This window comes from Grammomys surdaster, unplaced genomic scaffold (assembly GCF_004785775.1).
Source record: "Grammomys surdaster isolate TR1022 unplaced genomic scaffold, NIH_TR_1.0 192, whole genome shotgun sequence".
In the NCBI taxonomy this organism is placed as follows: Eukaryota; Metazoa; Chordata; class Mammalia; order Rodentia; family Muridae; genus Grammomys; species Grammomys surdaster.
This window is the reverse complement of record NW_021604637.1, coordinates 1,718,682-1,742,707: the sequence shown is the minus strand read 5'-3', so window position 1 is coordinate 1,742,707 and position 24,026 is coordinate 1,718,682. Positions and strand designations below refer to the sequence as shown.

At 43.4% G+C, this 24,026-nt stretch overlaps 1 protein-coding gene across 2 annotated transcripts in view; it reads left to right on the top strand.

Moving 5' to 3' along the window:
* The first annotated feature begins 2,456 nt into the window (after positions 1-2,456).
* The window catches only part of Plpp4 (phospholipid phosphatase 4), a 123,443-nt gene continuing 101,873 nt past the window's right edge, over positions 2,457-24,026 (top strand). Inside the window, exon 1 of one of the 2 annotated variants that reach the window (XM_028769446.1) lies at positions 2,457-2,574. In XM_028769446.1, coding sequence (XP_028625279.1) covers positions 2,519-2,574 — 56 coding nt within the window. In that variant the 5' untranslated portion in view covers positions 2,457-2,518. The remainder of the gene's footprint in view (positions 2,575-24,026) is intronic. The other variant, XM_028769447.1, reaches the window with a different exon arrangement.

Below are 24,026 nucleotides of genomic sequence, written 5' to 3'. Positions count from 1 at the left end.
ACCCCAGGGTTCTCTGAGCCCTGAAGGGAGGGATTTGATGGAGACATCCTGTTTGGGGCTGAGTGTTTCAAGCTCTCTCATTCTCAGCATTATGTCTGGCTGTGGGTCTTTACACTTGTTCTGTGACGGAGGAAGCTTCTCTGATAACAGTCAAGCAAGGCACTGAATCGGTATAGCAGAATGTCATTAAGAATCATTTCATTGCTACATTTGGTTTTCCCCTAGATCCTTGGGGCTATCAAGTCTCAAGTTCTTGGCCACTCAAGCAGTGTCAGGTATGGGCTTCATCTCTTGGAGTGGGCCTTAAGTCAAATCAGACACTGGTTGGTCACTTCCACAAGCTTTGTGCCACCATTGCCCTAGCAGATCTTGCTGGCAGGACACTATTACAGATCAAAGGATTTGTGACTGGCTTGGTGTTTACGTTACTCTTTTGGTTCAAAGTCACTTCTTAATGACTATAGCAATGAAGTCACGTGCCCTTTCAGATTCTTTCTCCAGATAACTCTCTTACAATGAAGAAATGAAAGCCATAATATCCATCATGACATAGCAATGGTGCATGCCTATAAACCCAGCACTGGAAGGCAGAGGCAGGAAGGTCAGAAGTTCAAGAGTAATGTAAGCTACCCAGAGATTTCAAGGTCAGTGTGAACTAAGTGTTTAAACAGACAACAAATAGAAACATAAGATTCACAATTATAGTCTCTGCTACACCCTGTCTCACTTCTCTGTGTGATTGGTGGAACACCGATTCTCCAGGGCAGATGTGGATTATGAGTCCGAGCATCCAGAACCCCCTTTACACAGCTACCTAGGTGATGCTTACAGTTAAGTGATGTCTCAACATGCACTCTTGCTAGCACTCCACCCAGAATGCAGCTAGCTACCCACCTGGCAGCCTTAGCAGTAGGCCACCAGACTTCATCAGGGGTTTCTGGTACTACTTTGTCAAGCTGTGGGCAGAGAGTTGTCTTCATAGTAATGCTAGGCCCGAATCATGAAGGACAGAGCCACTTCTTCCTCCTTCCACATCTTTCCTGATCTCCCTGAACATGGTATCCCATGTGCCTGACGATCTATGCAGTCCCTCGGGCACTGTTCACTCGGTAATACCCACCAAGCACCAAATCACGCCAAAGCATTCCATGGACAAAGCAGACATTCCTCCTGTATCTTCATTTGCTGGGATGGTGTCCCTTCCTCACAGCCTGGATCCCTCCTCCCTGAGGCGCCTGGGCTCAGCTAGCTAAGGTCTGACATGTGCCATTGGCAACAGGATCTGCTTTCCTCCCGAAGCCTGCTTTCTACCTACTCTTACTTGGGTCCAAGTTGGAAATCTAGCTCCTCAGCACAAGAAGCCAACTTCTAATTCATCCTTGCTCAAACTCCATGAAAGGTCCAAGTTCCCCCAGAGACAATCCTTACAAGTATGATTAATAACTTTTACAGGCGACAAAAATGCAAAGCCAAGACCAAGCTGGTCCCAGGCTTGTGGAGGGCACCCCCAGACCACCATTTATTTATATTTGAATTTCTGACTGAGTACTGAGGCCAACGCTCCTGCTTCTACTTGTTGCCTAAAGATAGCCTACCATGTGCAGGCGGGGATGCTTAGAGAGCCGCTGTTCACATCCACAGCACAGCAGCCCGAAGCCACTGATGGTGTTGAGAGGATGACGGAGGAAAGATGGGGTCCCCAGGTACCACACAGCAATCAATGGTGGCATAAAGGGGCGGTGACCGAGTTCACTTTTGCCCTCAGTCTATGTCAGGGTTTTTGTATGTCAATCTGGCACCTTCTGAGAGAAAGAAAGATTGGGAGCAATCTCCTGGGAACTTTCTAGAATCAGGGATGGGAAAAGAAAGAATCTGAGGTTGGTAAGGTATAAGGGGAGCATGTTGCAGGAAGGAAGAAGAGCTCCCACGTGGATCCAGAGGATGTCAGTGCTGTCCTGAGTGCGAGAGAATCCCCAAAGCGCCCATCTACTTCATGCCCACGTGCGGGTGTGTGAAGAAAGAGCAGGGAGCCAGAGCACAAGTCGCCGGCTGGAGAGGAGGCGCGCCGCGGCCACCGGCGGAGCGTGCTGCCGGGAGGGCACAGAGCCCAGGGGCCGCCCAGTAGCCGGGAAGCCGCGCAGCGCGCCGGGAGGGAGGTGGCGGCGACGACAGCGGGGCATCCCCAGGCTTCCCCTCCTGGGTCCTGGGCGCCGGGCGCGAGCCCAGGACACAGAAACAGCAGCGATCGCAAGTAAGCAGGGAGTCCCTGACGCGCGATCGGCGTGATCCAGAGTGAGACCTGAAGAGGCCGGTGCGGTGTCTGGGTGTCCGGGAGCCCAGAGCGGGAGGCTGGGACTGAGTCCTCCCTGTCGCCCCCACCCCGCGCCCGCCTCCCGCCCCCGCCCGCGGCCTGCAACGCGCCTCCCTCACCGCCCAGGCTCTGGAGAGCCGCTCGGGCCGAGCCGTGGGAGCCACGGACAGCACCAGCTGCCGCTGCGGGAGCTACTCCGGCTGCACCATGCGGGAGCTGGCCATTGAGATCGGGGTGCGAGCCCTGCTCTTCGGGGTCTTCGTGTAAGTAGTGGTGCACCGCGGGCGGGGACCTAAAGACTCAGCCTCTGGGAGCCCAACTTTGTTTGCGCTGCTGTGTCTCGCTGGGGCCTGGGTTCGGGTTCCCTTCTTGGTTGGTGCCCGGGATGTTCCCTACGGGATCAAAAGAAATCCTCTCCTTCTTTTCTTGGGACCCTTAGTGCACAGTAATCCTACCATGGCGGGGACTGAGAACTGCTTCCGTAGTAGCTCCTAGTCTGGAAGCAAGTCCGGCGGCCCTAGCTCCGCTGCCCCAAGTCTGAATCTCTCACTAGCCCGGCACACCTGTCCCTGGAATTTAGGCTGCTCCTTAAGACCAGGACGGGCAGCCTGCCTGGTGCCCTAGGGAAGTTTCTCTCTCCTGTGATCTTTTGAAGCTGATGATGGCAGGTTTTGCCCTTGGCTCCATCTCCCGTCACCCCATGCTGTGCCCAGGCAGCCGGGGTCAGCCTAGGTCTCCTTGTATGTCCCTGGCTCCTGAACTGGCAGCCCTACAAAGCATCAAATAGGTGTCTGCGTTACTTCTCTGACTGGAAAACTGTTGCCATGGAGGGTTGGGCAGGTCAGGATCTGCAGCAGGCTGCGGGGCCGGGAGCACCAGAAGCTCCTTTTACACGTGAGAGGCAGAAGGCCTTTGGGGACAGCATTGAAATGTTCAGGATGGCACCTAGGAATAGTCATTTCTGAAAAAAGGAGGGAGCCTGGTGCCATTCCTTCAGAGATGTCTGTCTTGGCTCTCTAGTCTTTCTAGTTCAAATCCACCTAGCAGGGAGCCTTCAGCGCCTGTTACCAAGCCTGACACCTCTGCACTTTTATCCCCAGTAGTAGGTCAGGTTTTCTCTTGACTACCAATGGCTGGCTGTTATATTTTAAATATTAAAGTTGTACGGACTATCTGGATTTGCTGGAGTCTTGGAGTGTGTGTGGGTGTCCCATCAAAGCAATCAGGAAGCCCCCCTCTAAATTTCTGCCCCAACCATGGCAGGTAGGCAGGTGTGTAGTATCAGACTACTTCTGCACCTTGGGGTATATGCATGGAAAGTAATGCTTTTTAAATATTGTTTGTTTGTTTGTTTGTCTATTGTGTGTGTGCGCGCGTACACACACAGACACACAGACACACAGACACACACACATGTGCTTGAATTAGGGATTAAATTCACCCTGAGAATTCATTCATACCATCAGAAAAGACTGGGAGCTCCCCCAGATGCGGGCCACCCCCTCCCCCTTCTGACTGAACACTAGTGTCATTCACTGGGAACAGGGAGAAGGAAGTTCAGTCGGATCTTGATGCATTTGAAAAGAATCAAGCCCTTTCCCCTTCTCTCTCTCTGTCTTTCTACCTTTGGAGTAAACATTCCAAAGAGTGGCTGCCAGGTGGTTGCATGGGGGCAGTTTTGGGTTGGCAGATAGGCTAAAACCCCATTCAATGGTTAGGTGTTAAAAATGATGGACTGATGGTTAGTGCATGGTAGAATCTGACGTTTGTTGAGGGAAATGTCTGCAAAAATAATGCAGGAATAACGTGAAATAGGCTCGTAGGCTCTCTGCTTTAATTGCTTCTGGGAATATTAATTCTAAAAGGGTCTAACCACATGCACAATATTTATATGTTTTCATACTTTCTTTCAAACATTCTTCCAAACACTTATGAAATGTTTACAAATATGCAATGGCTTGTGCAGTGAATTAGAAAACTTGGTAAATTTTGTGTGTCTGGCTTCTTCTAAGAATGTTATGTAAAAAACAAGACAACTAACCAACAAAGCAAGCAATGAAAAAAACTCATCACTTTTCAGTCTTTCCCCCAAAGTCCCCTCCTGTGTTATTTAGTGCGGGATCTACAATCACCTGCCACCACAGGATACATATGGACACTGATTGCATTTTGGCATGATTCTTGAGTTTCATATGAAATTGCAAATATTATCTATAAAGACCAGATTGGCACCAAAGACAAGCTGGGGGTGGCAGCTTAGGCAGATAATAGTTTTTGGGAGAGCCTAGGAGGAGCAGGGACACAGATGACCTCTTGTTCCCTGGGATAAGCTTCTGGCGCCTTGGCAGAGGCTAGCTTTGGAGAGGAAGTTCTCTTCTTCCCTTTGGCAGCACTGTGGTGAGGAAGGGACTGACTGAAGGCTCACCGCCATGAATATATATGGTGGTCTCTGCAGCCCCGGGACATCAGGGAGGTCTGTCCAGGCAAGTCTAATCTGGTCTGCCTGCTACACTGACCAGTCTCCCAGAACCTGAAGCTAGTTTTAGACCAGAGAGAGCATCCTCACTTTTTCTTAGCTTATGCTCTAGAGCAGTGGTTCTCAACCTCCCTAATGCTGCTACCCTTTAATACAGTTCCTCATGGTGTGACCCCCAGTCGTACAATGTTTCTTTGCTACTTCATGACTGTGCTTTGCTACTGTTATGATTTGTAATGTAAATTACAGATATGCAGGATATCTGATATGTGACTCCTGTGAAAAGGTCATTTGATCCCTCAAAGGCCCACAGGTTGAGAACTGCTGCTTTAGAGAACCCTCTCCGGGAGATGTGCTTGCTTTCTGATCACCTTTCCTGCCTGGAAGCAGGCATGTCCTCTCAGCTGATCTGCAGACTCTCCCTGTAGAGTTTAAGTGAGGCCCAATGAGATGTGCCTTGGACCCATGGGCATGTAAGCTCTCTCTTGCCAACTCTTGAGGAAAGGCACTTTGTCCGGAAGTTCATTTTGATGCCCAGGATTTGTGCATTTAGACTTAGAGAGCAGTTTGCAGACAATCTCATTTTCAGTGCCTCTGGAGCAGCCTTGCTTCAAAGCTTAAACAAGCAAACGACAATGACCAAAGAACAGTGAACAGTAACTGCTGTGACTGCGTATCAACTTTACTTAACAGAGGGGAAGATGTTACTGGAACCCCATGTGCAGGGAACTTAAAAGGGCCATTTGCAGCTGAGAGGCTACAGTTAGTGTGCTCTGATGCTTGTGAGCTTCAAGGGCCCTACTGGTCGTATCTGGGCATTGGGACAAGTTGTCACCAAAGACTTGAGAGAATCAGCAAGTGTTTCTACAAATGCCAGCAAGATCTGGACTTTACTCAGCAGCTCTGAGCCCCTGGTCACCAGCCCTGGGCACCAGGTTTGCTAGTACTAATATTCCAGTAACTTTTACTATTATTGTCAAGATAGGAACTTGTATTTGTTGTGGGAATACTACATGTGAGATAGTGATGAAGTCTATCACATCTTGGGGACTGAGAGATGGCTTAGGGGTTACAAGTGCTTACTGGTTTTATAGAGAACTCAGATTCACTGACCCAAACCCACATTGGGCATCTCACAAACACCTTTAGGTCTAACTCCAGGGGATATAATACCTTCTTCATGTCCCTCATGGCACCTCACTACCACAAATACAAACGATACACAGGCATCGACGTCACACATGATATTTGTAGCACTCCAGCCTGGGCTGGTTGTGGTAGCTTGTACAAAATACTCAGTTTACTGCAAAGCAGAAATTATTAACCCAGGGAGTGATGAGAAGAAGGGAGTAGATGCCAGGGAATGATGCCCAGAGATGACTGCTCACCTGAGCATCTGGTGTCAGGTGTATGAGGCAGGCCTGGGTTCAAGGACGTTCCTGCAGAGTAACGGCCTGGCAGACAGGCACACTGTGAATGAGGAACAGCTCACCAGGTGTGGCTGTAGACTGTGGGTTTCATGGACAAGTTGGGGTGTTTTCTGATAGGAAACGAGCTTAGGATAAGAATGTAAGGAGGCCCTTTAGGTGTGTGTGTGTGTGTGTGTGTGTGTGTAGGCCAGAGGTCAACCTTAGTCTTTTTTGTTGTTGCTTTTGCTTTGTTTTAAACTATGTCTCTTACTGGCCCAGAATTTCCAAGTAGGCTAGGCTAGATAGCCAGTGGGTTCCAGGGATAGACCTGTCTCCACCTTTCCACTGCTGGGATTAGTCTTGTGCCACTATGCCCAGCCTTTCTTTGTTTGTTTAACGTAGATTCTGAGGATCAATCTCAGGACCTCACGCTTGCAAGGCAAACACCTTTCAGACAGTGCCACCTCAGCAGCCTGCCTCCAAAGGTTTGAAACAAAGAGCCACCTGCTCAGATATTATCTCAGTGGTGTCAAAGGACCATTCCACTGGTCACACAGGTTTTGTTCACTTCCAAGGGCGATAGTGTGTGGCTCTGCTTCACTGCAGAGCAGCAAAGTGTGTGAGTACCTCTCTTACTTGCTCTTGTACTGTGGTCGGTCATCTCTGTACTTGCCTGCTGTTGGATTGCTGATAGCTGTACTCTAGGGTTCAGGACACATCTCCAACTTCTTTCCCTCGCTCCCCATATGACCTTGCCATGAGCGTGATTGATGCCTTTTGACCTGATGGAGATTTCCCTAGAAATCTGAGTGTGCTGTATCAATGCAGAATGAAGCTACTTTCAAGGGTATCTGTTGGCCACCCATGCCAGAGTTACCCACCGTCCAGGTTAGCTCTTCATGACCTACAGACTGACATAAAAGAAATTCTGGCGTCTGCATTTTGAGCTGACGTTTGTTCCATCCACTAGGCTTTAGGGGCATCGTATGATCTTCTCTGCTTTTCTCCTTCTTGGCCATATGAAAAACAAAAAACTGCCCTTGGCCCGGCTAAGGGATTAAATGGGGCACTTGGTAGCGGCAGCATGAACCTCCTTAGTTGAGAGTATGAAGCTGTATCTCAAGGTATGTTGCTTTGAAGTAGGGACAGCTGCCATAGAGGCTCAAGATGGTGCAAGTGGACTCGGACAGAAGGTAGCTCTCTGCTAACTGAGACGCAGGGATTGGCTGGCTACTGCAGTGTTAGTCTGTTCTGTGGTAGCATGCCGGTTGTAGTTGTGTTGGCATTTATAACAAGCTTCAAACGATATAGTGGAGGGAAAGTGGTATAACAGAAGACCACAGGCTTGGGAGCTATATGGGTTCAAGTTTGAGTTTTTGCTCTGTCATTAACTAGCAAATTGCTTGGATCTCTGCACCTCAGTTACTTTCTACGGAAAGTGGAGATACTAGTTCACTGGATTTGATTAGAGTTGGTGCTTTTCGTGCCTACAGTAGATGTAACTCTCTTCTCTCCTCGTTCTCACTAATCCTTAGTACATCTATGTAGTGTCTGTGAATGACACTGCAGAAGAATTGTCATGACTGTGGCCTTTAGTATTAGGTTGCCTGACTTTCTATCCTGATTTTTCCCCTAATAAGCTGGGTGAGTCTTTGGACAAATTGTTTATCCAGCTTAAAGCTCTGCATCCCCTTCCGTTTAATAAAAACACGTAGCTACTTTGATGAACATCATGGTTGTGCTTATTAAGTGAGATAGTACTTAGCCTAAGGTAGGTGTTCATAAAGAGCTAACACTATTATTGTCCTTTATTAAAACGAATCCATAATGTGAAGAGAGATGCTGTAGATAGCTAATAGTATTCTTATTATAAATTATTTAGTATGGGATTTCTAGCAAAGAATAAAGTTCTTTAAGTGTGTTTCAAGGGATTCCTTTCAACCTACCCAGTGTGTCAGCTTACGCCAAGCTCAGCAAACCTCTACAGCTTGCTCAGGGGTCTTGCTATCTGATGGGGCAGAAAGCCCAGTTCAGTGGCCTCTTAATGGGGGCATAACCTATGGATCCTTCCTAATAGCAATCCTAAGACAGTGGATCCAAATGTTACCAGTACAACTGTGTCAGATAACGTGTCAAAGAGAACAGTCTGTTCCTATTACCTTCAGAGTCATTGAGTTACGTAGTTCAGTTAGACCCACACCTGGGAGCTTTCTCCACCAAATACCCTCTCCACCCTTGTCTACCCATGTAAGAGTAAGTGTCCCTGAACGTAAGTCCTTGCATCTTTCAGATTGGCTGACAAATAGTGCTTCAGTTTGAAATGTTATTGGCGACTGTAAAATGAGATGGCTGTGCCCAGAATTCTCAGAATTGATGCTGGTTTCCCACAGGGAGATGGCAAAAGTGATCATCAGTTTCCGAACTGATGGATACGGTTATTTCAGTTAGTTATAAAGATGATGCCTTTTATGAGCCACACAAGGCTTATAAAAGCTTGGCACTTTTATCTTTCTGGGAGAGTGTTTGTAAATATAAAAATTATCTTTGTAATATTGCTTCTTTAAAAACATTTGCCTGGGTGCTATGTGTTGAAGAGCCTCAACCTCTGTGTTCAGGCAGCTCCTCTTATTCAGCCAGGAACACGATCAGTCAGGACACTTTGAGTTGCTGGGGACTGAGGATGGTGCAGGTAGATGCCACAGGGAAGCCTGGAGACAGCTTCATCACAAGCTGCCCTATAAAAGCTGGAGGCTGATGTTACACTGTTTCTGCTGATAACAGATTCACAGAAGGCAGTATCAGACTTCAGGACATTTAGGTAGGTTTCAAGAAAGCAGGCACTCTGCTGGCCAATGCTGATTGCTTCTTTCTGCCTTGCCAGAGGGTTTTTAAAGATATGTTTCCATTGAAATGGGAGTTTAAGCCATGTGAAATAGTTGGTATTTGACTGTTTTGACCTACAAAACTGGAAATTTCTTTTAGTGCAATCCCAAAATAACATACACAAAGAAAAAATGTCCTATTCATAAGTGTGCAGCTGCCCACAGCAGTCTCCCCCCCACCCCCAACCTGCTGAGCCTACTTTTAGGGCTGCCTTGATTTCTCTAGCCTAAGTTTTTGACTCAACATGAATGGACTCACAGTGTGCATGCATTTCCGTCTGACTTTTGTCTCGACATGTGACAATCCATTCCACATTGTCATGAGCACTTGTTTGTTCTAGCCACCACAGAGAAATCTATGTACGACCGAAAGCTTGCCTAGTTACTCATGTGGCTTGTTGTGAATAGTTTTGTCAAGTAAATACAATGCAGTTGTGATTTTTTTTATGAATCCATTGGTAATTAAGGAGAGATATACTTTGGGTGAATATACTGGTTTTTAACAAAGTGTTTCGCTTCTATTTGTCCAACAGGAACTCTGAAAGTGAGATCCAATTTGCTTTCCATGTTAATTTCTCTCAGAGAGTTGCCTAGAGAGGCCTAAAGCAACATCCCACCCTGTAGAAGGGTGGGTATCACGACACATGGTCACGCAGTGAAGTCCTGACTCTGTTAGGGATAATGATGTGATCTTACTCATGAGGAATACTGTGAATGGGAGTTGCTGTAAGGCATGATGGCCACCAAGGGCAGCATATGATTAGTGTACAAGCTCATCTCTTTATTCCCTTGTTGTGTGACAAAATTTTCACTGGAGAGATGCAGCACACATGCCTACTAACCCCAGATAGTGAGCCCACGACAGGCCAAAGTGCAGATATCACCAAAGTCAAACTTGGTGGATCAATGAGTTTTATTGGGGTTACTTATATGGATATGGACAAGAGGTGACTGACAGGAACAGAAATGACTCAATGACAGCTGTATCACCAAAGCCCACCCTAGCGAGTGTGACAGCTCACCAAAGCTAGGAATCTGGAAAACACTGCACATGCTTTAGGCAGCTCAATAATCCGGAGAGTGTTCTCTCCAGGTGGCTTGGTTGGTCTAAACCTCTTCTGGGCAGCTCCGTGGAGGCAGCTGGTCTGGTCTCAATCTAATTTTTTTTTTCAGATTTACTTGTCTCATAATCTGTGTTGTAGCTTAGCTCCCTCATCTAAGGGGAACTTTCAGTTTTTATTGCTTATTCTGATAGGGAGGGGCCTAGTGAATTTGATCAACTTCAGGGACTTCCTGGTGCTATTTTGAGTTGTTCACCTTCCTTTTTGATGTCTTTCTACAATATGGAATGTTTCAATCTCGGAGCAAATTGTTTCACAACACTTACCATTCTTCCTGTGACTGGGGTGTGATATAAGCCAGTGAAAGATGCCCAGTTCCCCAGTGTGACAATAATAGGAAGGGTGCACGTCTCAAGACTACAGGATGGATATGCTTTACAGATATACAGGGTATTCTATAACAGGCAACATTCATGTTGATTATTATTAGTTAGAAGGCCTAGGGATGAAAGGAGTCATAGAGAACAATGCTGGTATATATTACATGTAGGTAACTTTTGACTGACTGAATATTATACTTGGTGGCTATAGGAAGTGGGGTTGATGACCGTGTGTTAGATGGCTGAATCTTTGTAACCATCCAGGCAGGAAGTGATATTCTCATTTTACAGAGTGAAGAGCTCAGTATCTATCATATTCAGAGAGCTCTTACCAGTCAGTAAGAAAAGAGAAGTATTCCTCAATAGAAAAATGGGCAAGGGCTATGAAGAGAGATCTGACGAAAACAGAAAGAGCAAGTCTACCTTTCAGTGTGTGACTCCTGCAGCAATACAGTACATGCATCTGGAAACAGCAAGGGGACAGTGCATGCAGGTGAGCACAGCTTTGTAGCAGCCACTAGGTAGGACACATGAGCAGCAGTTAAGGTTAGTTAGTCTAGTTACCTATCCCTTGACTAGGAAGACACCTGACAACTGTTACTAAGTGATAAGACAGGCAAGAGCAGTGTGCATGATGTTTTCATGTGACTTTCAATCTGTTGTTATAGTTATGACAAAATCCACATAAAGAAACCTTAGTGGTGGGCAGGGGTGGGGTATGCTAATAGGATTAGATAGTATGTATTTGGTGTTTTTTTCTTCATGCTACTTATAATTCATTTTGTAGTGAAGATTTATAAGTTTTATGCATAACCAATAATCAATATGGATGTTGCCTATTATAGAACATAACACAGAGAGAGAGAGAGAGAGAGAGAGAGGGAGAGAGAGAGAGAGAGAGAGAGAGAGAGAGAGAGAGAGAGAGAGAGTTAGTTCTGAATATAACACTAGTGTTTCTTTGGTGATTGCTACAGGATTCTTTGAAGCACAAATGTGCCTCACATCAATCTTTTTGAATTTTACAACATGTAAAACATGGTAAAAAGCTGAAACACTAAACATTCCAATTACAATTTATGTTTAAAGGGATGTTTTGGTCAGTGTTCTATTGCTCGGCCAAGGCCACATTTATAAAGAAATCATTTAATTTGGGCTCACTTACAGGTTCAGAAATTTAGTCCATTATCAGCATGGCAGGAAGCATGATAGCATGCAGGCAGATATGGTGCTAGAGAAGTAGCTGAAACTTCTACATCTGGATCCACGGGCAGCCAGAAGAGAGAGGGCCATTGGGCCTGGCTTGGGGCTTTGCAACCTCAAAAACCACCCCCAGTAACACACTTCCTCCAACAAGGCCATACCTATTCTATTTAGACTCTAATAAGGCCACACTGCCTAATCCTTTCAAATAGTGCCACTCAGTATGAGCCTGTGGAGCCATTTTTATTTAAATTACCACATTCTACTCCCTGGCGCTATAGGCTTGCAGCTATATCATAATGCAAATTGCATTCAGTCCAACTTCAAAAGTCCCCATAGTCTATCACAGTCTCACTATTTAAAACTTTAAAATCTCTTCTGAGGTTCAAGGCAATCTCATAACTGTAAGCCCCTATAGAATTAAAATAAAAAATCAGATCCCATGCTTCTACCATAAAATTGCACAGAATATACATTGCCATTCTAACATAAGCATAGTAAGGAAACACTAGACCAAAACAAGACTGAAAAACAGCAGGGCTAATTCCAAACTTTGCATCTCCATGTCTGATGTCAAAGCAGTCTTCAGATCTCCAACTTTCAGCTTTGTCCACTGAAATACACTCTGTTCTCTTGGGCTGGTTCTATACCCAGCCTGCAGTTTTCAATGGCATGCCTTTTCCTGCCACTGTAGTATCTCTGATATCTTGCTGTCTCCAATGAAGTGTAGGCTCTCCCTTCACAACTTCATGCATCCGCTTCTCTGGGACTCCATGTAGGGACACCCTTGACACATGCAAGGCCTCAATGTCTTTCCTTTTCTATGGGACGAGGTTTCATAACCCTTTCCTTGTATCCTGGATTCTAAAGTGAGAACAATATGGCCTATGGTGCCAAGTTCTGCTGCTTGCTGGGGCTGGAACTTGGGCTCCTTAGTTTCAGTGCATCTGTACCAGCTTTCTGTTATTGATGGTTTCCTTCCCTGCTTAATTCCTGTCTACAAGTTGGAAGCTTAGCTGAGTGGGGTCACCCACCCTTGCCTTGAGGTCACCACTTCCTTTATTCCATTTAGCATCTGGTTTTTCTTTAAACATTTTGTCTCCTTGAGCACTGGACTTAGTTCCAGTACATTTTCTGGTGCTTCTTTTTTTCCTTTCAAACTGTACATTTTGTAATTTTCCTTGTTGAGATTGCTTCTTTTTATTATAGATCTGCATAAGAAAGGCCACTAATAACTGTAGGACACAGTCAATACTAGGGTGTCTGGAAATCTCTTTTGCCAAAGCTGTTAATCCCTAACTCTTCAATCTAGCCTCAGGCAGATATTTTTGGGGCAAGGGCAGAAAACAGTCACCTTCTTCATCAAAATATCACAAGACCACAAAATATCCCTAGGCTACTTACTAACATTCCTTTTTGAAACCTCATGACCCAGGCCATCATAATTAATCTACATTACACTCAGCACTGGTGTCTTTAGGATCCTTCTAGGATGGCCCATAAAGCCCTGCTTAAAGTGTTCAACTGCTTTCCTAATCTAAAGTTCAAAAGTCTACATTGTTCCAACAAGGTCAGATCTGCAACAGCAATACCTGCTCTCGTGTACCAACTTTGTTCTTGGTCAGTGTTTTATTGCTGGGAAAAGACACCATGGCCAAGGCCACTTTTATAAAGAAATCATTTAATTGAGGTTTGCTTACAGGTTCAGAGGTTTAGTCCATTATAAGCATGGCAGGAAGCATGGTAACATGCAGGCAGGCATGGCGCTAGAGAAGTAGCTGAGAGTTCTACATCTGGATCCACAGGCAGCCAGAAGAGGAAAAGCCACTGAGCTGAGCTTGGGCCTTTGTAATGTCAAAGCTTACTCCCAGTGACACAGTTCCTCCAACAAGGCCATGCGTACTCTAACAAGGCCACATTGCCTAATCCTTTCAAATAGTGCCACTCAGTATGAGCCAATGGAACCATTTCTATCCATATCACCACAAGGGACATTGCCAGAGGCTGCAAGTGAAGTTAGAGATAGCCATGGCCTTCATTGAGGAGTAGTGTGGTACCTTGGCCACAGAATTGGGCCTGCCCCTTGACTTAGAGTTCTGGGAGGGGGGAGGGAGCGATCTATTGAAGCACAGAAGTAAAGGTGTAAAAATCCTCACTGTGATGCCTTTCATTGCTGTGTTTCCCATAATCCAAGGAAGTACGTATGCTAAATAAAATGAAACAGATCAAAACTCAGATGTTCCACTCCGAAGACGCCTTACAATTGAGAACATGAAGATGCTAGTGTTAGTCTTAACAGACTCACTTTGAAAAATTTTAAAATAATGAGGTATAATTTTATGATACATGTGATAGAAAGACTGCATATGGTTATCTCAGAGTCATAGCTGTTAGAACTGTGTCTGATTTGACAAATGCTAGAAAGGATAGCAAGGTGGGTCTGTTGGAAGGAATGCATTTTCTCCTAAAGAAAGACGAAACACTCCCTGAATTCCTTCATCTGTCTCTACCAGACTACTCTCTTCACTTTTGAAATTTAAACATTTTAATATATGCTTTTATAATAACACACACACACACACACACACACACACACACACACACACACACAAAAGTGTAGTGAAGTATGCCTGTAATCCCAGTAATTTAAGAGGCTGAAGCAGGAGAATTGCCATGAACACACAGCCTGCTTTGGTCTCATAGTTACCAGCCTGGACTAGAGAAAGGCCCTTTCTCAGCAACACTCTCAGACCCAGGCAGCCTCACAAGGGTTACTTTCTCTGCATAGGTAAATTTTCTCGACATTTTCTTTTGTCTTGAAGATGTTTTCTATCTATGTGAATTCTGCTTGATTCTTTTTACTGACTGTGTGGATCCATAATTTATTAATATAGTTATAGAATTTTAGAATATTTTCATGTTTTCTATGACAAACAGCATTGCAATATAGCTGCCTAAGAAGTTTTTACAGTAGACTTTTTTGGATCAAAGTCCTCATGTATTTTATATTTAAATGTACATTGACAAACTGTCCATTCAAAATGGTCTAATATATACATTCTTATTATCATTATTATTATTACCAGAAGAGAGCATCTATTCACTTAGAGCTGGAAGAAAGGCAGTTGGGAGCTGCCCAGCTTTTACTGGGAACTGAACTCAAGTCTTCTGCAAGAATCACAAGCACTCTTAACCTCTGAGCCATCTTTAGCCCCTGTGTAGGATGTGAACATCTGATTTGTCTGGGGTGGGGGTGGGGAAGTAGCCTTTGCTTTTCATGTCTCTGGGATCCTTTGAGCATCTTCTCACCTGCACACATTTTGTCTTCTATAGCAGCTCATGCTTCTCTGGGAAATCCAGACTGCTCTTCGTGACATGTAGGACATGCCATGCTTTGTAGATGTTACAGCTTGAATGTGACATGCCCCCACCACCACCACGGCTCATGTGACTGAACACTTGGCCCCCAGTTGGTGGCATTGTTTGGGGAGGATATGGAACCTTCAGGCAGAGGATCGTAGCTGGAGGAAGTGAATCTCATCTTGGTATGGTGGAAGAAACAGGTGTTGAAGTTTGGTCTGTCTTTTCTCTGCTTCTTGCTCATGGAGATATGAGCAAGCAGCTGCTACACACTCCTACCACCGTGGAGCTGTCTGTCACCATGATTTCCTAGCACAGTGAGTTATACTCACTCAAACCACAAATCAAAACAAACCTTGGCTCTCTTAAATTGCTTCTTGTCAGATATTTTGTCAAAGCAATGAGAGAGGTATCCAGGATGATAGATATTAGACTTTCATGTTTTGCAGATGTTGTCTATACTTCCATGATTTGCTTTGAAATTTCTTTGTGATTTCTCTTATTGCATATGAGTTTTGACTTTGTATGGGTAAATCTGCCCTTTTCCTCCTGAATAGTTTCATTCTTGTTTAAAAAGTCATTTCCTATCTAAACTAAAAATACTATTTGCAGTGTCTAGTATTTTACAGTTGTTTACTATTCATTCTTCAGTGTATTGGTTATTTCTTTTAGCTGTGCTTGTGCATATGTTTTTATATGTGTATATGCAGGCAGGTGTTTTTGCATGTTGAGGACATACATGGGAGGCCAGAGGTTTCATCTTAAGACCCTAGTTGCTTTCCACTCTAGCTTGTGGGATTAGATCTCTCACTGCAACTGGAGTTCAATAATCTCATAGAGATGGTAAGGAAGCCCCAGGGATCCTGCTGTCTCTGTCTCCTCAGCACTGGGATTGCAAGTGTGTGATGTTGACTTTTTATGTGGGTGCTGAGAAGGATGACATCCTCATGTTGCACAGCAAATGCTTTATCAACCAAGCCATCTTCCTGGTCCTTTCCTCTCCTGTCAGATGGTTTTTTTGGTTATGAAGAGACTCTGGTTTTTCTCAGTGACATTTTTATCAGAGGCAAATATTATTTATCTGCAAGCTTGCAGTTGGATCCTATTTAGATTCGCTATTTACCTGCTGTGATTCAGTTGACATTTTAATTACTGTAATTTTTTCTACTATTCTGACATACACGTATATATGTGTATATATCACACACACACACACACATGCCTCATATATAGAGAAAAAGGGCAAGACACAGATACATACATACATACATACATACATACATACATACATAGAGAAAGAGAATGAGAGAGACAGAGAGAGAATATCTTGAGGAAATCCACCTGCATAGGAAACAGAGAAGAACAATGGTCAGTGCTCTAAACTCTGTCTTCAGAATGTCCAGGTTCACAGTACTAATGTGCTATTAACTAACAGTGCAAACTTGGGAAGGTTATTTTCCATTTCCATGTATTGGTTATCCAATAATTAATGTAGATGTAATGATGGTGTAAAAATAGCTTCATTGTATTGAAATCAGAGATGATAGCTTATTCCATGTGTATAATTATGGTTATCATTTTCTGTGTGGCCATATATAATGGATCTTAAGAACAAATATACATAGCTTGAACATAATGAGCAGTTTCTGTGTGTTGAGTACAAAGTTCTAAATATACTAGTGCAACTTGACTGGGCTATTCAAACCCTTACAAACTCATTCTTCAGTGTACCCTTTTAAATGTGACGGTGGGTTCCCTCCATCAGAAGAGGGTAATTAGGGCCTCTGGGTTGTTTAATGTTGGTGTTGAGATAAGTGTTTTTTTGTCTTATTGCTGCCAACATTCCTTGTGCTTATTTTTGTACTGTTTTATAGTTTTACACTTCTCCCCTGCTGCATATGTTCCCAATATTCTCAAGTAAATATGTGCTGGAAACATAATCTCCAGTGTAACAGGATTGGGAGGACGGACTTGATGAGAGGTGCTTAGGTAACAAAGCCTTACCCTTCATGCCAGTTATTAAAGAGCTTGAAGCTGTCAGTTCAATTCCTTGCTCTCATCTTCCCTCCCTGTCCTGTATTCCTTTTTCCAGGGGATGATGGGGCACAATCCATATTGGATGGATATGCAGGAACACTTCCATTTTTATAAATTACCTAGTTCCCAGTATTATATTATAGAAACATCAAATGAGCTAAGACATTCCCAAGCTTATGTATCTTTCTCTAAACTGAGTAGCTTACAATATTTTTTGTTACTATTTCTTTTCTCTATAAGTGATGTATATGTTATAATTTCTATGTCAATGTATTTCTAGTTAATACATCACTTTTACCTCCTGATGAATTTAACCTGATAAAAATAATAAATTTTCTATTTTCTTTGTGAAATGCCTTATTTTGAAGTTTATCTAACATTAATGTATTTTGGCATTACATTTCTTGAGACTAATGTCTACATAAAATATATTTTTCTATCCTTTTAATTTCAACATACCTTTGTAGTTCTCTTTTCATTCTTAAAACTGTTTCTTATAAACATCTTTTCAAAAATATTATTCATCTGAATTATCTCTGTCATTAATTAGAAATGCTAAACCATTTACATTTAGTGCAATAATGTCTGTTGCAGGTTTAAATTGATTATCAACATTTGGTTTTCATTTATTCCATCTATCCTTCCCCCTCTTTTAGTATAGTCTTTTAGGTTTGCCAAATATTTGTTGATATTCTCCATTGTTTCCCTTATTTAACTTTTAACTTATACTGCTCTAATGCATTTTAGTAGTTTCTTTAGAGATCAGGGTATATTTTTGAAAATCAGCATCATCCATAGGTCAGTCTCACAGCATTTCAGATGCAATGTAAAAACCTATGATAATATACATTCTTTTCTCTTTTCAGCCTTTGGTAAATTATCCTAGATTTTGTTTTCAATTATAAGTCCCATAAAACATTCCAATAATTTTTCCCTTGAATTCCAAAAATAAATCTACTTGATTTTTTTGTAAATATTTGCATTTTCCAAAGCTTTGCATTATTTCTTTCAGATTTGGTTTTTCTGTCTGGGATTGTACTTTTCATGCTTGAAGAATTTTTTTTTAATATTTCTTGTATAGTTTGCTGGAAATGAATTCCACTGGCCTTTATTTTCTTGCAGTTGTCTTTATTTTGATCTTACTTTTAAAGCTGTTTTGGCAGCTACAGACTTCAAGGTTGTCAGTTTCTTTTAGCATCTTGAGGTTGTCTTTATGTCCTCCTGTGGGCTCCGTTGTTCCCGCTGTCATTGCCCCTGTCCTAAATATGGTATGTTGTTACATTTGACAGTTTTAAGACTGTTTCTCAGCACTTTGTTTTCAAGCAGTTGGACTGTGATGTGCTTGAGTTCATCTCATTTGCATTTTGCTTGCTGGGTTCAACGAGATTCTTCAAGCTATGCCTTGCTTAAATCAAGTGAATAGTCTGAAGATGGAGCTCCCCCACCCCATATTCCTTATGCTTCTTCTCTTCTGGTTCTGCAGTAGGCAGTTTGCTATTGTATCTCAAGCCTTAGGTGCTCTGCTCTGTTTTATTCTTGGCTTTCCACCTCATGATTCAGTTTAAGGGACTGTCCTTAGACTGACTAGTCTTCATTTTCACTAAGTCCTTATTCGACCGTGTCTATTCTGCCTCTGAGCCTGGGTGATGAGTGGTTTATTGCAGAAGCTCCTTTCAGTTTTAGTCCGTTTGATTTTTTTTTAAAAAAAACCTGTTTGTTTTTTAGAGTCTTAGTTTCTCTGTTGATGTTTTCTAGCTGTTCACGTGTGCTCATTTTTCTTTATCATCTTTTAACATTTGAAATAGACATCAAGACAATTTATAGCTTTGATTTTTTTTCTCTTGTTATGGGTAAGATCTGTCTATTCTCAATCCTTTCACTTTGTTTTCCGTGTACAGGCATGGTGACTGAAGCATTGAAAGGACTCCAGATTGTTTTCCCCCTGGGAGTGTGGAGTTGATTCTTGTTTGCACTTGATTTGCTGGTGGCTCACCTTCACCCTCAGAGCCAGAGTTCTAGGCTGTGTGAGTGTCTGCTTTGCCTTTGATCCTATGTTATACCCTTTAATCCTGGGATATGCTTTGTCCTCTGGTCTGCCTCTTCGGGATTTCAATGGAAAGTTTCATTTGGAGAAATTTCAACTCAAGACTTATCCGGTAGCACTGGTTAGCTGCCGAAATCTCTGCTGGACTCTCCAGATGGCAGCTGTTCCTTCACTCTGGGATCCTTAGAATGTCCTGTACATTGCAATTTCTTAGTTCCCAATGATTGGAAGGAAACTTCTATGCATCATTTTGGATGCCTCCCGTGGCTAACCTCCCTCACAGGGAAGGTTCTTTATTTACATTTCCCATTATTTCTTCTTTCTGCACTTTATTTTTTCCCATAAATTCTTTCCCTATTTTGTTTTGTTAATGACTTTTTTTAAATCTTTTGAGGCTCTCCAGCTTGGTTATGGATTTGTATTTATGATTTCACCCTTATTAGTAGTGGTTTTCAGGAAAAGAGAAAAAGGTCAAGTTCCATCAGTCTTGAACTAGATGTCTCTTTAATAACATTTTTAATGGGGATGGAGAGATTGCTCAGCAGTTAAGAGCACTTACTGTATTACTGTTGTATTACTCAGAGAGCTGAGGTTCAGTTCCTAGCACCCACATGGTAGCTTACAACCATCTGTGACTCCAGTTCAAGGAAATCCAATGCTCTCTTCTGGCCTCTGTTGCCAGAAGGCTCCTGTGTGGTGCACATACATACATACATACATACATACATACATGCATACATACATACATGCATACATACAAGCAAAACACTCATACACATAAAACAAAATAAATCTAAAAAATATTTAACATTTTAAAATTATTCCCAAGGGTTGAGGTTATAACCCAGAGTTAGAGCACCTGCCTGTCAATTGCAAGAGCCTGGGTTTGATGCCGTGATAGTTTGTATATGCTTGGGCCAGGGAGTGGCACTATAAGGAGGTGTGACCTTGTTGGAGTAGGTGTGTCACTGTGGGTATGGGCTTTAATACATAGCTGCCTGGAAGTGAGTATGTTGCTAGCAGCCTTCAGATGAAGATGTAGAACTCTCCTCCTGCACCATGCCTGCCTGGATGTTGCTATGTTCCTACCTTGATGATAATGGACTGAACCTCGGAACCTCTAAGCCAGCCCCAATTAAATGTTGTCCTTCTAAGAGTTGCCTTGGTCATGGTGTCTGCTCACAGCAGTAAAACCCTAACCAAGACAGATCCCCAAGGAAAAAAGGAACATTTTGGACACAGTTCGTGTGTTTCATACACAAAATTGCCATCAGGAGTTCAGGATGTGACTCCGTTGGCAAAGTACTTGTCTATGTACAAATTCCATCCCAGTGTTACATAAACCACACAGGTTGGCACAGACCTGTAACCCTAGAACTTGGGAAGCAGAGGCAGAAGGATCAGAAGTTCAGGATCATTTTAGCTATATAACCAGTTTAAGGCCACCCTGGGCTATACAAGATGCTGCCTCAGAGACAAAAGAGAACAATGACTACAAAAGTGACATCAGTTCTCAGTTTTTAATTATAAAAGATTTATGGATTTTAGATTCATAGTTCAAATGGCCTTACTTTGCTATCTAAAATCCTATGTATTTTCCAACATTCACCCTAGCCATTTTCTTATCTATAATATTGTGTTACCCCATCCAGTCCCAAATTAATAAATATAATACTGCTGACAAAAATTCCTAAAATTCTCATGCTTATGCATTTGTTTAAATAATTTAAGGACCTGGCTTCTGGATGTGTTTACCTTTAATCCAATGTGGTAGATAAATGCCAAGTTCTTCAGGAATGCAATGAGAACATGCAGAGTTAGATTTCTAAATATTAACACCATGTTTATGAAAACCTATATGGAAGAGAAGTATGTTGCCTTTCCCCTACATGAGAGGTCCTTTCACTGCTTGCTAAAGTGGCAGGGGATGGGCTGGGAGAAGAGAATGATAGCATTAAGTCACTTCCTGAGTTCTTACTGTGTCGCTGGAGGTGTGAGGAGGCATTTGGCTTTCACAGATTCACAGCAGCCGACATTGCCTGCATTAGGCCCGTAAAAGATCGAGCTAGCCAAAATTCTAGAACACATAAGGGAGGAGCTCACCTGGCCCCAACCCTAACTTGGCGGTTATTGGTAGTTGAGAGCTGGTGGGGAGTGTCATAGTTTCTGTTAACTCAACAGAAACTCAGACATAGCTGGGAAGAGGGAACCTCAGTTGAGGAATTTCCTCAGTCAGACACACCAGTGGGCACATGTGAGGCATTTCTTAACTGCTAGCTGATATAGGAGGGCCCATCCCATTGTGGGCAGTGCTGTCGCTGGGCAGGTAGGCCTGGACTGTGTAAGAAAGAGAGCTGAGTATGCCAGAAGAAGCAAACCTGTAAGCAGCATTCTTCCATGGTCTCTGCTTCAGTTCTTGCCTCAGCTCCCTACCTGGCTTCCCTTGATGATGGAGTATAAGCTGTGAGCAAAGGGAAGCTTTCCTCTACTTTTGGTGATGGGAAAGCAAACCAGGACAGGCAGGGCTGATTGTTCTCCTTTGGTGGTGTAGCCGTTTGAGGATTCCCATGTTCCCATGCTCTAGTGAATGGTGCAAACAGGTAACCCTAACTTAATGAACTATTAAAACACACACACGAGAGAGAGAGAGGGGGGGAGGGAGAGAGGGAGAGAGAGACAGAGAGACAGAGAGACAGAGAGAGAGGGAGAGAGAGAGAGAGAGAGAGAGAGAGAGAGAGAGAGAGAGAGAGAGAGAACATACAGTTAGGAAAGGGACAGGTTGGAGGAGGTCTGGGAGAGGTTGGAGGGGAGAAATGAGGAGTAGATATGATTATATTTTATTATACACATTATTAAACTCCCAAGGATAAATTTTTATAATAAAGGTTTTTTTAGAAGAATAATTTTGTTTAAGTCCTCAATTAACTCTACGAGTTAGGAAGGCTTGTTTCCCCTACTTTTTTATTTTTGAGATTATAATTTGTTTCTCCAGTTCCTCTCCTCCTTCCAAACCCTCCCAGGAGGTTTACACTTTCTTTCTTCCTTCCACGATGAATTCATGGCTCAAATAGGGTAACAACCTCACCCAACGGCACAATCCCAGAAAGTGAGATGGCCAGTGCTTGGCAAAGAAATTTGAAAGAGAGTGTTTTCTACATTGGGACAATTTATATGAGATTATGGGGGAAGAAGAAGGAGGAGGAGGAGGAGGATGAAAAGGAGGAGGAAGAAGAGGAAGAAGAGGAGGAGGAGGAAGAGGAGGAGATACTGGTTTGGGGCTTTCTGATAATGAAGTGACCCTGATGACCTCAGGGGAACCATGGACATAAAAGAGATGGACATGTTCTGAGCAAATGGAGCCTTAATATTTTCAGATAGTGCTGGAACAAATTATCTTATGTTTAATATCCAAGCCAGAAGAGCCCTTAGGTAAACATCTTGCACCTTTTTGTTTTACAATTTCTTTGTATTATTATTATTATTATTTATAGGGGGGATTTGCCAGAGCAGTGTAGGGCCTCTTCCTACCTTTCCACCTTCATTCTAGAAATCCAAAGTTCTGCAGTGAGGGCTTATCTTCCCTTTCCCGTTTGTTTATATTAATATTTTGTTTGTATGTATGTATGTATGCATGCATGCATGTAGTATGTATGTAGTATGTATGTATGTAGTATGCATGCATCTATGTAGTATGTATGTATGTAGTATGTATGTATGTATGTAGTATGTATGTATGTATGTATGTATGTATATGTGTGAGTTATGCAAACATTCATGTATTCACACTTGCATGTCCATGGGGTTCATATATACGTGTGGTGCACATGTGTGTGGAGGCCCATGGTTACAGAGTGTCTTTCACCATTCCTGTTCACTTTCCACATTGAGGCAGGGCCTCTAGCATAGTCTGCAGCTCACCGTGACTTTGACTAGGCTCTGAAGATTTCTGTCTCTGCCTCCTGTGCCAGACCAGCACACCCACCCTGCCCTTGCATAGGTTCTGGGGATTCAAACTCTGGGCCCCACACTTAGGGCAAGCACTGTGCCCGCTGAGCTACCTGCCTAGCTTCTGTCCTCTCTTTCTGAGGATCATCTGAAGGCAGCTGTTACTGCACAGATTTCAGGCAAGCATCTTGGGAGAGCTTCTTTTCACTAAAACCAGATCTCGCTCTAAAGAAAGACCTGGTGTTCTGCTCAACACAGACGTCGTACTTCATAGAATGCAAAAGAACTGTGTCACAGCACATTGAGCAAAATGCGGCATGAGCGGGCCATACTCTTAGGGCGCTGTTTCTACACCTCCTGGTCTCCCTGGTGTGAGATTTACCATGGGCCTTTGCTTAGAAAATGAATGAAACCTAAGGTTCATTGGAGGAGGCACTTATTTTTTGTTGGGGTGGGAGGACAAAGGCCATTTTGAAAGCCTACTTCCTCACTTAAGATAATATCCATGGCTTCACCTCTCCGGCACCATACAGATGACTGAACTCACTGTGTCAGATACTATGCTTGGCCCTGAAACCAAGGTGAATAATAGCATATGCTGCCTTCACTAAGTTGTGTCATTGGTGACAGCAGGGCCTTGAGATCCTAGGTTGTTGTGAGGCCAACCTTACTTGCCTGGGAAATTTGTCATTACATGGGGTACTTGCTGGAGCAATGATAGGCTAATAGTAGACCTGGGAACTTAGGAGGGGACACTGGGCAGAGCTGGAGTGAGAAGAGAATTGTGGGCATCAGGAAAAGCCTGGTTTATGGCTAGTTGTGCTCTCTTCTGTGTAGCCCCAGCTGTGGCTACTGCCACCACCTGGTCTATTGTTACTGCCAACACCTGGTTTGTGGTTACTGCCACCTGGTCTGAGGCTA